The sequence below is a fragment of the Capsicum annuum genome, chromosome 9 (assembly GCF_002878395.1).
Source record: "Capsicum annuum cultivar UCD-10X-F1 chromosome 9, UCD10Xv1.1, whole genome shotgun sequence".
Taxonomy (NCBI): domain Eukaryota; kingdom Viridiplantae; phylum Streptophyta; class Magnoliopsida; order Solanales; family Solanaceae; genus Capsicum; species Capsicum annuum.
In genome coordinates, this window is record NC_061119.1 from 78544814 (window position 1) to 78559589 (window position 14776).

Consider the following 14776-nt stretch of genomic DNA (forward strand, 5'->3'; position numbering starts at 1 on the left):
ATGGGGCCCGATGCGGGGCGAATCCAGATATAATTGGACTCCTACAAAACGGATACTGAACACCAGGTGGTTTAAACCAAAAAACGAAGATCAAACTAATGAGATACACGTGAGGAGAACTACAAAAAGAATCTAACGTTTATCAACATAACTAGATATTCACCGTTCGTGATAGTACGGGCTCAATATATATATATATATATATATTAATTTATGTGACACAGTAGAATTTATTTTATCAATCATATTTTTAATATATTTTTTGATATTTTAAGCTATTAACTGTCGTAGTTTATAATACTTTTTATGTAATTTTTAAATAATACATGTTACTTTTCTTGTTCAAACTTTTATGAATTTGATAGTCAATTATATTTCAAAAATAACTTAAGTTTTTAGTTACTGTAATTTATAATGCTTTTTTTTTTATTTAAATTTAAGTGATATTGATATAATTTTGAGAAAATTTATTTTGAATCGATTATATATTTAAAAGTTATGTAAAAATATTATATAATTACAATAATTATAATTTCAATTATTTGGAGACACATAAAGAAATTATTGACTCAAAAATTTATAACATAAATTGAGATATATAATTTTAAATTTTTTTATGAAAAGTAATATAAATAACAATAATAATCAAATTAAAATATATTTGAAAGACGTATAGAAAAATTATTTGACTTTTTCAAATTAAATGTCATATAAAAGGGGATAAATGGAGTAACATATTTTATTTAAAAATTACGTAGGAAAGTTATATAAATTAGTATCTGAAAATTATGTAAAATTACTATAAATCAATAAATAATAACTTAAAATATTTAAAAATTGTACAAAAATTGATGGACTTTCTAAATTTCATTTGTGCCCCACAAATTGAGATTAAAAAAAAATATACATTGGGCCCGTGCTGACACGAGTTTCATTATCTAGTTTATTTTTTATTTATATATATTTTATATATATATATATATATATATATAGAAAAGAGAGTTTAGAACGACCATTGGCAATCCGGAAAATCATACAAAAATAAAGGGAAAAATAATAATTTAACATAAATGGTTCAATGTTCAACAGCAATCTAGAACAAGGGTAAATCTGTCAAAGGACAAAAGAGATAAAATATCTTCCCAGCTTTTTCTCCATAATTCCAAAAGACTCCCTTCATCTGTTTGTTCCAACATTTCTTCATTCTTTGTTTTGACTACAGATTTCTTTCCTATTTTTTTTAGTTTTTGTAATTTTCTGTGTAGGCTTCTTCTCGATTTTCTTCGTATTTGTCAATTTTTAAGGATTAATTATTGTGGATTTAATTAGTCGTTATTGAAAATCCCCCCGTCTAATCGTGCAGATTGAATTTTTGAAATTTTACTTGACATGTAGTGTTGAATTGAGGATGTTAAATTGGGTATTTTCAGCTGTTTCTACCAGTTTTGAAGCTATAGGTATGTGCTTCTTCGAATTTCCCCTTTCACTGCATATTTCTGCTTTTCCTGCGTCTATTTTTTTCTTTCTCTTTCGAAGCAAGTTGTGATCGACGATCCGAGTTGAAAGTTCATTATCTTAAGTGTCCTGCGTTAGCTTTCTTGTATATTCACTTTCGCTTTTTCCTCCATAATTTCCTCTTTTTCTATTGAATTTTCTTATTATAGGTATGTAGATCATATGAATATTGTGCTATTGTATAGTAGTATTTTGTTGGAAGTATTATTAGGCCTATACTGCTACCTTTCAATTGATTTTTGTTTTTTCCCTTCATTTTTAGAACTTGATTTATTGCTCGTTTCATTTCATCCTTTGTCGTCTCAAATGATTGTGTCTGTGCATTTATTGGTATTTTTTGCTTAGATGAATTAGGATGTATTTGCCTTTGTTTGTATGAGGAGAGATACTTTTTGTGGAGTTTATAGAAATAGTGTTGGTTGTGCTCTGATCTAGGTTCCATTTTTTGTGGAATCTATTAGAATTGTGCTTATTGTGCTATTGTGAATTTAAGATTGTCTTTGTGCCCTAGGATCATGGATGATTGGTTTACGTGTTGTTGTGTTACGAATGTTTGCCTTCCAAATATCTCTGGTGAATTTGATGTTTATGTAGTGTATAGATCCTTGTGGAGTGTTGTTTTATGTGATGTCGATGAGCTTTCCAGCTTTGTGGTTATATTAACTGTATCTGCAATTTTTGGTTCATTGAGTATAGATAATTCTCAATTTTGGGCATTTGTCTCTGTTGATGGATTGCCTGAGACCATCGTTTTTGAGTGTTTGAGCAAAAGAGCTCTGTAGGAACGATTCACAACTAATTTAGCTTCCTTGGGATGTTGATAAAATTATCTAATTTTACTTGTGGCCTAGGTAAAATTATTGTTAAATATATTGGTGCCCATAGATTTAAGATATGGGGTACCTTGAACTTGTGTCCGAGTGGTTTAGTTAAGAATAGAGGCCAGCGTTGGAAAGTGTTTCAATTATATTCGATGGTTAATTTCGTGAACACGTGCCTAGATGGGAAAAAGTTGGGCTTGTATTGAATGTGATCAGAACAGCTGGGTGTCTGTTTTAGCACCAACTATAGCTGCCTTGTTGGTCTTTAGATCTACTCTTCTTATTATGTCGGATTTTAGTACATATGATCATTGATATTTTGTGACAGTATGTAAATTGCAGCTATCAATTAAAATTTCAGTGAGAAATTGAGTGTTTGAAATTGTAAGATCACGTGAAAAAAATGATGAAGAATTTTTTTCTGCCCTGTTCCTTTTGTCACGAAGACTGGGAAAATAAACACAAGCATTTCTAAGCATATATCTAGTCTATCTGAAGTTATAAAGTCGGTATTTGAATCAAATGGAAGCAGTAGTCGTGATCGCATCCTTCTCTTTGGACATCTATCTCAATCTTCTGTTCAGTTTGTTGATCACTCTGTTTCCTTTTTCTATTTTGCGTTCAACTTCTGATGCTGGTATCCGTTGAGGCTATTGGTAACTGTAGTTTTTCAGATTATTGATAAAGAACGCCTCTGGAAAAAAAAATTAAAAGATATAAAATCATGATACTACGGAATGAAGAGGTATTCTGTACTTGTCATTGTACGCATTAATACTTCCATGTTAGTAGTTCTCTACATTTTCATGTCTGTTTTCTTACTTAAGATGTTACTAAGCTGATGAAATAGGAATAGGAGGATATTGAATTTTATTTTGATTAGTTTCAAGTTTAATCTAATTTTTTTGCTCCAAAGCTCCTTTTGTTGTTTGTTTTCGGGCTTGAGATAAATAAATATTAATTAATAGCCTCTAAATTAGAATTTAATTGAATTATAATCATTTAATTACAACACTCAACGATTAACTTAACAGATATGTTACAATTTCATATGAGCATGTGGCATTGTTTTGTAGGCTCGGTAAGTTATCGACACTTTTATTATCTGATTTGATACTTGTTCTGGTGTTGTTGAGAAAATAGGTAAAAGACTAACCTTCTACCTGGAGTTTGTAGCATCTTAGATGTCCTGTTCTTTCATATGAACATGGCAAAAGCTTATTGTAGCATATTTCACTTGCTACCATGAACGAGTTGTCCAATATTTTTTATAAATTCACTTAGGTTGTGTTGTTTGCAAAAAATAGAGGGGGTTTAATTTAAGAAAATGAGCAGTACAATGTTGATTAAATGAAAAAAGTTATGTCCAAAATTGTGTTTCATACACCGATTTGATTTTTATCATACACACAAAGGAGAAGGTGTCTGTTAAAATTGCTCAAGTTCATAGAGTCTAGCTTTCCAAACTAGCATCTTAACTTGACACGTGCTTATACTCCCATCCCCACTTTTCTTGCTTGTACGTTTTGCCGCTGATTTTTTGGGCTAATTCATACTTTGATATACTACTAGAAGCATTAATGAACTCTTTTTGTTTATGTCATTCACAGGTAAAATTTGCAACCATCACTTATAAAGTCCTAATTTTTCAATTCATGACATTTAACATTTAATATATTTATCATACTATGAAGTTGGCAATAGTTATGTTATTGAGATAAATTTGTATGCAGGCGTTTCAAAACTTAAGGTATTATGTAAGGCAATATGCTTAAGTGGACATAAACTGTTGTGGTGTTTTGTATACACAAATCTTTATTCACACCATTTAAAAGTTAAATCTGAAGCTCCGAAAGGGTATAATGTGTTGTAATAAAAGTGACACTGGATGAATATCCAATGTTCAGTTCAACTTCGACAGTACAAATTTTAACTGTGAAAGTATATTGTTTTAGACTACACTCACAATAAAGTCAGATTAAGGACATGTTGGTGTCATTTTTTTTGAAATTGTAAAGGTAAAATTGAGTGGAAGGAGTACTAACTGAATCTCCCAAGATCTGAAATACACTGGAACGGAGCAAATGACTACATAGGGACTTCAAATTTAACTACCTACAGTTTAAATTGCTCAGACTCTTCAAAAATGTTGTCACATCCACGTCGAATCCTTCAAAATATATTATTTTTAAAGAATTTGACACACTCGTCGATATTTTGTAAGAGTTCGAGCAACATAGCCTACAAGGACCATATAGGTGAGTATGAAAATTTTCAAAAGGAGACATAGTATTATTAATGCCACTAATACCTACTCATTAGTACTACCTACGATGTAATTCTTTTAATTTACAAATGAATTTTCATTTTGATCGTGAATGCTCAAGAGATTGATCAAAGCAGGAAAAATGCATCTGCTATTATAAAATCTATAAATAGTATATGTATCAATGTAAATAGGCAACAATTACTATGATTTATGAATGTCATGTGAGCATCCAATAGTATGATATTTTCATGATTGTATAAATCATACAATCTATGATAGTGATATTGTTGTATATTAAAATATATTTATTTAATATAATATGCAATAATTAGTTTATATTGATCTTTATATGCAACTTGATTATTATATTAGGTTCATAACAAAATTATGTGTTGGGCTCGTGCAAAGCACTGACATACCTATCTAGTTTTATATGTTTTTCTACTATATAGAAGAGCCAACCAAAGGACGATCAAGGGTAAAATAGGAATTTCACATCAATAAAAATCAGTTTTTCCCCTGCTCTAGAACTATCCGGTTCTCACTTTAGCTATTTCATAGATGATCACATATTCAACTTACCCAGCACTACTACTAAACAAAAACTCAAAAACGCATTCTTCAGTGGAGTTCCGTTATGATCCGTTGAGTTATTCGTTGAATTTTGAAGATGAAGAGAACTTTAACAACTTCTCTTTTAGACTTCCTCTATCGTCAGTGATGGTGACGGAGCCGGCGACGGTGATCTCCACATACATTCACATTATCAGACTTGCTACCAAGTCTGGTTAAAGGAGGAAGGTTGAAGTAGGTCGAGGTTCATAAGAAGTTAGTCGAATTATGATAAAAGTAAACCGTAGCTAATTTGGGTTATGTATATGGAAAGCAAGCATAACAGATTTGCAATTGAGGAATAGTTAACTGATTGATTTGGACCATTTAGCTCAAATAACTGAAGGAAGAAAGAACATTTTCACAAAGAGGAGTTGTTAGCTTATTACTATATTCTATTAAGTGCTTCTTGTTGAATTCTTCCTTGGTTATTTGTATTCACATAACGCCTTTTAGTGAATGATCATTTTCGAGCTTTTCCTTGTTTATTATATTCAGAGTATATTAGTGTATTTTGGTTAATGAACTTATTGATGCATGAGAACCAAGATGCTTATGATTATTTTAACTTTTCTTTTTTAGGTAGGGATTTTATCGCACCCTGTAAATGTAGGGATACATCAAAGTATGTTCACCGAGAATGCCTTGATCAGTGGTGTGCTGTTAAGGTATGTTTTCAGATTGTTTGTTCCTCAGAAGTTTAAGCGTTATTACCTCTTGGCTTTGCTAACTTGGGGCTTATGTTGCCCGGACTCTTCAAAAAAGCTGTCGGGTGCTTGTTGGATCCTCTAAAAATACTGCATTATTTAGGATCCGACACGAGCGCAGCAACATTTCTTGGAGAGTATGAGCAACATTGCCTGAAACTTATTAGACATGCATTGATGCTTTAAAGAGTATGATCGGAACCAAACTGTATGTATTTATACTTGTATATTTTAAATAGCTTTGAGATGGACGTGCTTACATGCTGTCATTTGTTGTATGTGCATACTGTCTCCAAAGCTAGAGCGAGCCTTCAATCAGTTATTATTTTTTGTATCATTATAGGCAAATGCTGCAACTGTTGGCGAATTACTTCTTACTTAGTACTTGTAAGCTTTATTTATCAAATTGAAACCGCTCCCTAAAGTTTGTCTTGTTACAGGAAGGATTTGCATTTTCCCATTGTACGACCTCCAAGGCTCCCTTTTACTTGAGAGTTAATGATCTTCAAAGAAAATGGTGAACCTTAAAGTTTCGGTTCTTTGTGACCAGAGACATTTTGTTCGTCTTTCTTGCAGTTCAGCTTGTACGTGAGTGACCCTGTTTACAATTTTATAATTCATTCTAGGTATTATCGTAGGTAGTGCTGTGGGAAGTATCTTTAATGGATCCCTTTCTGTTTTGCAGGTTATAGCTTTACTGGGTTATTTAGTATATAAGATTGATACACACTAGAGATTTTGGCTTCGTTTGCATTGGGGGTTTGGTAGTGAACTGGGCTTCTATTACATATGCGGTAAAACATATTCATTTGCAGTAGTTATCAACTTTATTTATTTATGTATATCAAACTGTTGTTTTGGCTCCTTTGTGGTAGGCTTATTTTTTGTTATACCTATTGTGCCTTGTTCTTATATTATGTCCTTCTCCTTTCGGAAACAACCTCTCTACCTTACCTATGAAGTAGTGGTATGAACTGCGTACAATTTACCCTCCCCAGACCCCACTTTGTGGGAATATATTGGATTTGTTAGCAATTTTCTCTTTCACAGTTCTTTGTTATTACTGTATTTGCATCTTATGTCTTTAGGTGAGGTCTTGGACTTCTGTGCGGAGGGTATAATACTTAAACTTATTGATTGGATGATTGTTGCTTCTGGGGGTGCTTATGATACAAAAAATGTAAGTCTCGTGTTTCAAGAAGCTCATTTATTCACTTTATTATGTTAGGTACTTTATTTTTTTGGTTTATTAGTAAGAATGATTTCCTTATCTTTTAAATACAGTTGTTGTTCAGAAACATTATGAACCTAAAACTTTTGTAATTATTTTTCCTTTCTTTGTTTTCTACGAAGCTTCAGGAGTGCATAGGATCAACTGTTATTGCTATGGGACCAGAGAAACTGTTTGCGCTGTACCCATCTCCCTGAATACGAAGGATTACTCTTTGTCAAACAGTTGGTTGATTCCTGTTTTAAATAAATATGTATGTGGATCATCACTTCGGTTCTTTATGAAGCATGTGGTGCCACTTGCTGTGTCCTTCGAACAGGCATCATCAAAAGGTAGGCATATGTTGTTGTGATTTTGTATGTTTGACTCAGTGGTACAATTTAATACTTTACAAATAAGCATGGTTATAGGATAAATAGTAACTCTTTCTATGGCAATTAAATAGCGAAGTATCATTATCTTTTCTCTGATCGAGAACAGTGGAGTCGGGATAAACCTCAGTTTCCTGTTTTAGACTTGAGAGTTGCATCCAAAAAGTTGCTTTACCTACATCTGGAATTAAATTTGTTCTTTTTGCCAGTTAAAAAATTAGTATTTGGAGAAGAACTGTAGGCTTATGCCCGTGAGTGTTGGGGACTATTACCTGCCTTTTGTCGCTGTCCATCTGACCTTCACAAGAAGGCCCAAGCTTTGACTACACTTTTGAGTCCTTTTCTAAAGGAGAGCTCCTTTATGCTCGAGAATATTTCTGCAGCTTTGCAGGTTCAGTCCAGAGTCTTGAAGTTTTTATATTGTTTTAGTTCAGGTCTTCTTCACTGACCATGTCTTGTTGGACTTTAAGTAATCAGCTGTGTCTCCTCTCATAGGAACTGGTGAATAAGAATAAAAATGTACTTGCATCTGATACCTTATCTAAAGAGCTTATAGTCCACCAAACGGAGAATGAAAATCTTGATTTGGTATTGGAGTTCAAATGCAAATTCTCTTACTCAAAGAAGTCCGCTGGCAAAAATATTAAGGCTTTGGCTTCGTGCTCTGAGGAATGGCTCAAGGCTTTAGTAAATGTCTTTTTTTGAATCATCTCCTGCAAAGTACCAGCAGTTCAAGGTATACATCGTATTTTAGTTAATGTTGTGCTCTTCTACTTGTCATTTTTTGCTTATCTTTATTTCCATTTTATTAGCTGCAAGAAAATCAATGTCGTTTGATTTAATATAACACTGAAGGTTGGTTTAATACATCATAAAAGTGGGAAGTTGATTTACCATAGCATTGGTATAAATTAGCCAAAAAGTTGTCAGACACCAGCTTTTCCTGGTTAATCAAGGGTACATAAGTTGATTTAACCTATAAATTTGAGTAAGCTCTCCAGGTTATGTTCATTATCACGCTTCAAGGAAAACTTGTGACGATTCAATTATTCAAGAAAGGATCTTGGTTGCTGTTAAGTGTCAATATTTATCTTTCTCTCTTAATGGTTCCTCCATGCTAAGCAAGATGGATTTGAGGGATTATAGATAACGTTCACTTTGAACACTTTCAATCATCAATATGTCGTACCTTGGATTCCGGCAGGCTTTCACAAGTGTTCCAACGGGTGCCCTGACTTACAGTTTCATCCAAACATTAGAGCAAGAGACTTTACTCATGAGAATGCAGTATAAGATTCACGAAGCACAGACTTAGCTCTTCCCGAAAAAAGTAAAAAGGGCAAGGAAAAGTTACTTCTAGAAGCAGTTCTTTCAGGAATGCCTTTTCTGCCATTCTTTGTTTGTTTTCATCCTTATTTTTTCCAGGAACACTATAATATAAGTCTTATGGAAAAATTAACACTCTACTCTCCTTGGACCCATTTAATGCGATCAAACTGTCGTAAGCGCATGATACGAGTTAAAATACCTTGGGCACCAAGTCTGTATTTAAGTGAGTCAATATATATATATATATATATATATATATATATATATATATATAGAACCAGTCAATTAAATGGTGTATGTGTTTTCATCAACATTGTGTCGAGTCTTTGCCATTACCATATCAGTTTGTAGTACTATTTTGCACAATCTGTTTTTGGTAGTCTTATAACCAATATACGTGCCAAAAGTCTTTCTTTATTATACTTTGTCGTCAGTCAAACACCATCATATAAAATGAAACAAAAGGATATTGTTTTTCGAACATGAAATTAAGCCCTTTTTAATCAGCATCCAACTAAATTTAAGAAATGCAACTTTTAGGAGTTACAACGTATGATGGCCTCGAAAGCTACCTCTAGCAGAGGTGTTACAGATTCCTTATATGACGATGACTCAAGCAGCACGTCCGGTAAAAATGCTTTTGGATCATTCTCTTATAATGGAAATTTCTCTTCAAGCCCTCAACATTTTTATGTGAAAGAAAAACCTGTTTATACAACACAACTTTCAGATGTCGAAACCATGAAAGAAAGATTTGCAAAGTTGTTGCTCGAGGACGATGTGACCGGAGGAAGCGAGGGGGTTTCCACTGCATTAGCATTGTCCAACGCCATTACATATCTTGCAGGTACTCAGTTGTTACTTCTTTATCAATATGTTATGTTGAACTAACTCAGCGTATTCTTAATTCTTTTGTTATAGTTTCCACTTTAATGCGTTCATGATCTAATTTTCGTTATGTCTAATGCTACTACTCGATTTGAAGCATCTGTATTCGGAGAGCTATGGAAATTGGAACCACTTATGGAGTTAAAGTTTCCTTTTGACCAATCCAAACTGATGAATTCTTTGTCATCCATTACAATGTCTCTTAACAGCTTGTTTCGATTGTTGTTACCTCTTGTATCATATTGTGTCGTTAAATCCATTGCCGGGTCATGATGGGAAGTCCCATTTTGTGTGTGAACCGACTTGGTGTGTTCATTTTATCTTTGTTCTTTTCAAGTTTATGTGGCAGTTGTTTGGATTAAGGCCGCCGTAAGTGTTATGTAGAGGCTGCCATACGTTACTTATGGATCAACGTGGGTCGACCAGTGTGAAATGCTCCTGCTGTTATACGGTGAACCTTGTCCCAGGTACAGTTTCTTGATGCATCCACGTGGGCCGACCAGTGTGAATTGCGACTGGGAAAATTATTGGCTTGCAATTACTTGTCCTTTAAATGAGCCTTTGTTTTCAAATTGACGTTTGCGGACACTGACAACACTGATATTGGGTCTTTTCACAGGTGGTTGGTTTTGGCTTTGACATTTGGTTTTCATCATAGGCGGTTTCACAGCAACAACTACATCCCCTATTGTAGAATTTATAAATATTATCTCTAGCAATGTAAATAGCCAACAATTACTATTATATGTAAATGTGAACATCTGGTAGTATGTTATTTTCATGATTGTATAAAACATACATTTGAACTCATTTTCATTAACTGATCCAACCAAATGGAATAGTCGGAATAGTCCCTTGCTGTTACATTTTTATTTTATTCTACTACGTGTTGCACGGGTATACCTATCTAGTTTTGTATAGAATGATAAATTTTAGGACGACCAAGGGTAAATATGTAATTATCAAGGGCAAAGTGTGTGTATATATAAGAAAAATCTACTGCTACCAATAAATTTCAACCTTCCCACCAACAAACTAAAGGGGTTGTTTTGTGTTAGGGATAAGGAAAGATAATTCCGGGATAAGTTTTTAGTATTCCTTTATCCCGTGTTTGATTACAAAAGTGTGGGATAACTTATCTCGGGATTAATAGTTAGTACCAGAATAAGTTATTTCTACCATGGGGTGGTATAGTAATACTGGGATAAAATATGTAAATCATCAAAAATACCCTCCTTAAACCCTCTTTATACATCATTTTTCACATCCATATATATTTTCATAATTTTTAATACCATTTTCTTCACTACTCATTATTTTTTTGATAATGTATTTTTCTATTAAAAAATTATATTATAAATATAATTTTTATTTATGAATATATTATAGGTTGAATTTATTTGCCTAATGCTTATGTTTATTTATAATTTAATTTCTCTTATAAAAATATTGACTCCACAACTTAATAACATATTTTTAATTAAATAATCTTTTGCCACTTAAAACTTTAAATTTTCTATATCAATTAAAATAAATAACTTTAATATTTTACAATGTAAGAGTGATATGTGCTTAAATAAAGTAACAAAAATAATAAAATCTCTTTTACTAAAATAAATTTAAGATGAAAGTTTTAATTTTTAAAATGCACGATTTAATTATGATAATTAACATACAAAAATATTTAAGCTAAATAAGATGGAATTTTTATTTTTAAGAATGAACAAATAAAGTTTGCAAGAAAAATATGTATAAAAAAATAAGGTGAAAGATAACTGTAAACAATCAACTTATTCTTAGAAATTATACCATGCATATTATTTTAAATATGACAAACCAAACACTCAATAACAAATAATCACAACATAACTTATCCCAACATAACTTATCTCATCATAACTAATCCCAGTATAACTTACCTTCAAACCAAACGATCCCTAAAGGTAAGTCTAGAAACATTTATTGTACTCCATCAAATCTTCTTCTTTTTTTCTTGGCTTGGTAGCAATTGATGATGAGATTTGCCAATCTTTCGCAGTATCTTACCATTTGTTATTGTTGTTGTTGTTGTTATTATTATTATATTTATATACTTTTTAAAAGTTTTTGATGAAGTCTCTTTACTAATGTCTTTCTATCAATTCTTATTTCAGCATAAAATGTATGTGTCTACTTTTATTTTCTTTATTTTTCATTTGCAATTTCTCTTTATTTGCTTTAAATTGTCACAATTTAATATATATATATATATATATATATCTATATTTTCTGTAATCAATTCTTTTATCTTTTATTTGATTAGTGTTTTATAACATTATCATTATTTCAATCATGTTGAATTTTATTTTTTTGCCAAAAAATCCACAAAGATATTTTCTTCTATTTAAAATTTATTTATTTTGAAGATAATTTGAAACATTGTAAAGTTTTTTCATATACCATAAATTTGATGTCTAATCGAAATGATATTGTAAAGTTTTTTCATACATCATAAATTTGATGTCTAATTGAAATGATATACAAATACTAACATATGTTCCATAAAGAATAAAAAAGTGAAAATTTTGACCGCACATTTAATTGCATAAAGAACTATTGCTATATTATAGTAAAATAATAATAATAAAAATACTCAAAAATTTGAATAAGTGTTTATCTATTAAATATAATAAACGATTCCTTCATAATTTCAAAACTTCACATGATACATATCATTACAAAGATTTATAATATATATAGTTTATGAAAATGTAATTATTTACTAATCACCTGCTAAAATTATTTTAAACAATTTATATAAAATGTATATTAAATACCACGTGTTAAATTACTACAATATATATCATGCTAACTTTTGTTAATTCTTTTGATTCTCTATATTTGAGGTAGTAAATTTCTCATTAGGTAGATAAATCACTTTAAAAAATAATGTCTTGTTTATTATATTAAATTGATGTCTTGTTTATTATATTATATTGATCTCCTATTTATGACTTATATAAGACAAGATATAGAGACAATTCTTTAACATTGTGATTCATTAAAACCTTAATCCAATAGGTCTTTTTTGTTTGTTAAACACCCATAAAGTGAATTTAATTGTATTTAAAATTAATTTATGTATGGATTAATATTATTTATTGTTTAGTATAATTCTATGAAAAAAGTTAATTACTATAATTTTAATCTACTCTCTTGTATGATTTTTAAATAAACTAGAAAAAAAATATTAACATTAGTTATTTAATCTAAGAAACTATGTTTGACTTGATAGTAAAATAAGCATTAGGGTATATGATATTTTAATAGTAACTATGAAACTTAAATAAGTTGTAAGCTAATGTTTGATTTTGTAAACATAAGAAGTTATATTTTATTATATAGTGTGATTTTATTATATTGTATAGAAGAATCGGTAGCAAGGACGAGCAAGGGCAATTTCGTTCAAAAATAAAAGTTCCATCTTGAAATGAATGTACATTATGCATCAAGAAAAGTTAAATGACAAAAAACCCAACTAGCTTTTATATAATTACTGATATACCATCTACCACTCACATCACATCTTCAAAATCCCTGCACAATGCTGAAAATATGGGCCCTCCCTCGTGCTATTTCAGTTATTAAAATACTCATACTTAACATTCAATTTCATTTTACTTTCTTTTTATTTTATTTTATTTTGCTACTTTCAAGTAAATTAGATTAAGGGATCATTTAATACGTAGACTAAATTATTTCGAGATCATAATTTTAGGTTTTAGACTATTTTATATCATATGTGAGGTGGTATGAAATAATTCAATGTTTGATTGATAATATAAATTATCACATATCCATAATATATCTCACATACCTCCAACCAAATGAGCCCTAAGAGTATTCACTAGGAAAAAAAAATATTTTCTTAGTTTCAATTTAGCGTTTTAACTAGGTTAAGTATGGAATGTAAAATAAAATTTTTGATCTTAAACTAAAAATTGTGTAAGATATTAAATGTCCTTTAAATTTTAAGATTAATACATAATTAACCCATTAAATTTATCGGGGTATTTCATTTAGATTCTCAAACTATAAGTCTTTTTTTCAGCTGAACAATTAATAATTTTTGTGTGTGTGTTCTCATCATCCATTAGGTAGTTAACGTAACCGCATAAAGCATGTCATCTTTTTTAATTATACGCATTCGCCTCAATGAGTGATAAAATTCATAAACTTTTAATTTGAGGCTGATAAGATTGAGCCTATATTTTAAATTTTATGGTGTTAAACATGTCATGCAGAATTTGAAAAAAAAGATATTAAAAAATACTACTTTTTAAAAAAGAAAAATAATATACTTGAACGAAATGAGTAAAATAATTTTAAATATAAATTATACTTGATTTAAAATTCATTTCATTTAAATATTAAAATCTAATTTATATATATAAACTAAAATAAATTTGATTTATTTTCAAACTTAACCTAATTAAAATTTGACTAAGAAAAAGTAAAATTTAAATCAAATTTACATTACTGACAATGTAATCATTTAACATTTATAATTAACCAAATTAAAATTTATCACTTTGAGTAGATTGCTTGAGTTTCTCAAATTATCAAATAATTCATTATACTGCTATACATTCTTTTATCTCAGACAAAAAAAGAACAATTTCTTTTTATAATAAATTTTATTGATATATACTATAATGACAAATTTGAGTTTCCATAAGCTTTATGTTCATAGAAAAACTTAGTTTATACTTCAAATCTATCATAAAAGTTTTTTGGTCTAAAGCTTTTTATTGTGATTTTGAATTAAGACTAGTGTTTACTGATGTCAAAAGAATTATCAAGAAAATAATTTTAGTTGGATTTCCTGTTTGAATCAGTAAAGAAAAATTTCGTGAATATTCATGAAAAATTTCTTTATTCAAGCTACTAAATTTGCTTTTAATGAATACCCGACCAGAGTAAAATAGAGACGGTAAAGAAGAAGTAAAAGCGGAAAAAGAGATGAGACAATCGATAAGACTAAATTTGACATT

At 30.3% G+C, this 14776-nt stretch overlaps 1 protein-coding gene across 12 annotated transcripts; it reads left to right on the plus strand.

Annotated features, from left to right (window-relative positions):
• Positions 1–1005: 1005 nt before the first annotated feature.
• Positions 1006–10593, plus strand: LOC107842609 (rop guanine nucleotide exchange factor 14-like). 12 transcript variants are annotated; one of them, XR_007044880.1, is made up of 12 exons: positions 1006–1457; positions 5800–5885; positions 6365–6512; positions 6610–6718; positions 7013–7104; positions 7284–7487; positions 7736–7917; positions 8022–8262; positions 9396–9483; positions 9586–9702; positions 10081–10210; positions 10363–10593. XR_007044880.1 is itself a non-coding variant. In XM_047396865.1 (4 exons), exons 1-3 carry the CDS (start codon positions 8218–8220, stop codon positions 10125–10127), a joined length of 399 nt encoding a protein of 132 aa, XP_047252821.1. In that variant the 5' UTR covers positions 7502–8217; the 3' UTR covers positions 10128–10210; positions 10363–10593. The 12 variants fall into 12 exon arrangements, 1 of the variants encoding a protein (XP_047252821.1); XR_007044879.1 differs by having other exon boundaries at positions 6365–6508; positions 7278–7487; XR_007044872.1 differs by having other exon boundaries at positions 1076–1457; positions 6365–6508.
• The last annotated feature ends 4183 nt before the right edge of the window (positions 10594–14776 follow it).

Bases quoted from the DNA above. Each gene is read 5' to 3' on its own strand.
- LOC107842609 (XM_047396865.1), top strand. From the start codon at position 8,218: ATGTCTTTTTTTGAATCATCTCCTGCAAAGTACCAGCAGTTCAAG. The intron at 8,263-9,395 runs GTATACATCGTA...TGCAACTTTTAG, and splicing joins CAAAGTACCAGCAGTTCAAG to GAGTTACAACGTATGATGGC. The intron at 9,703-10,080 runs GTACTCAGTTGT...GTTCTTTTCAAG, and splicing joins CGCCATTACATATCTTGCAG to TTTATGTGGCAGTTGTTTGG.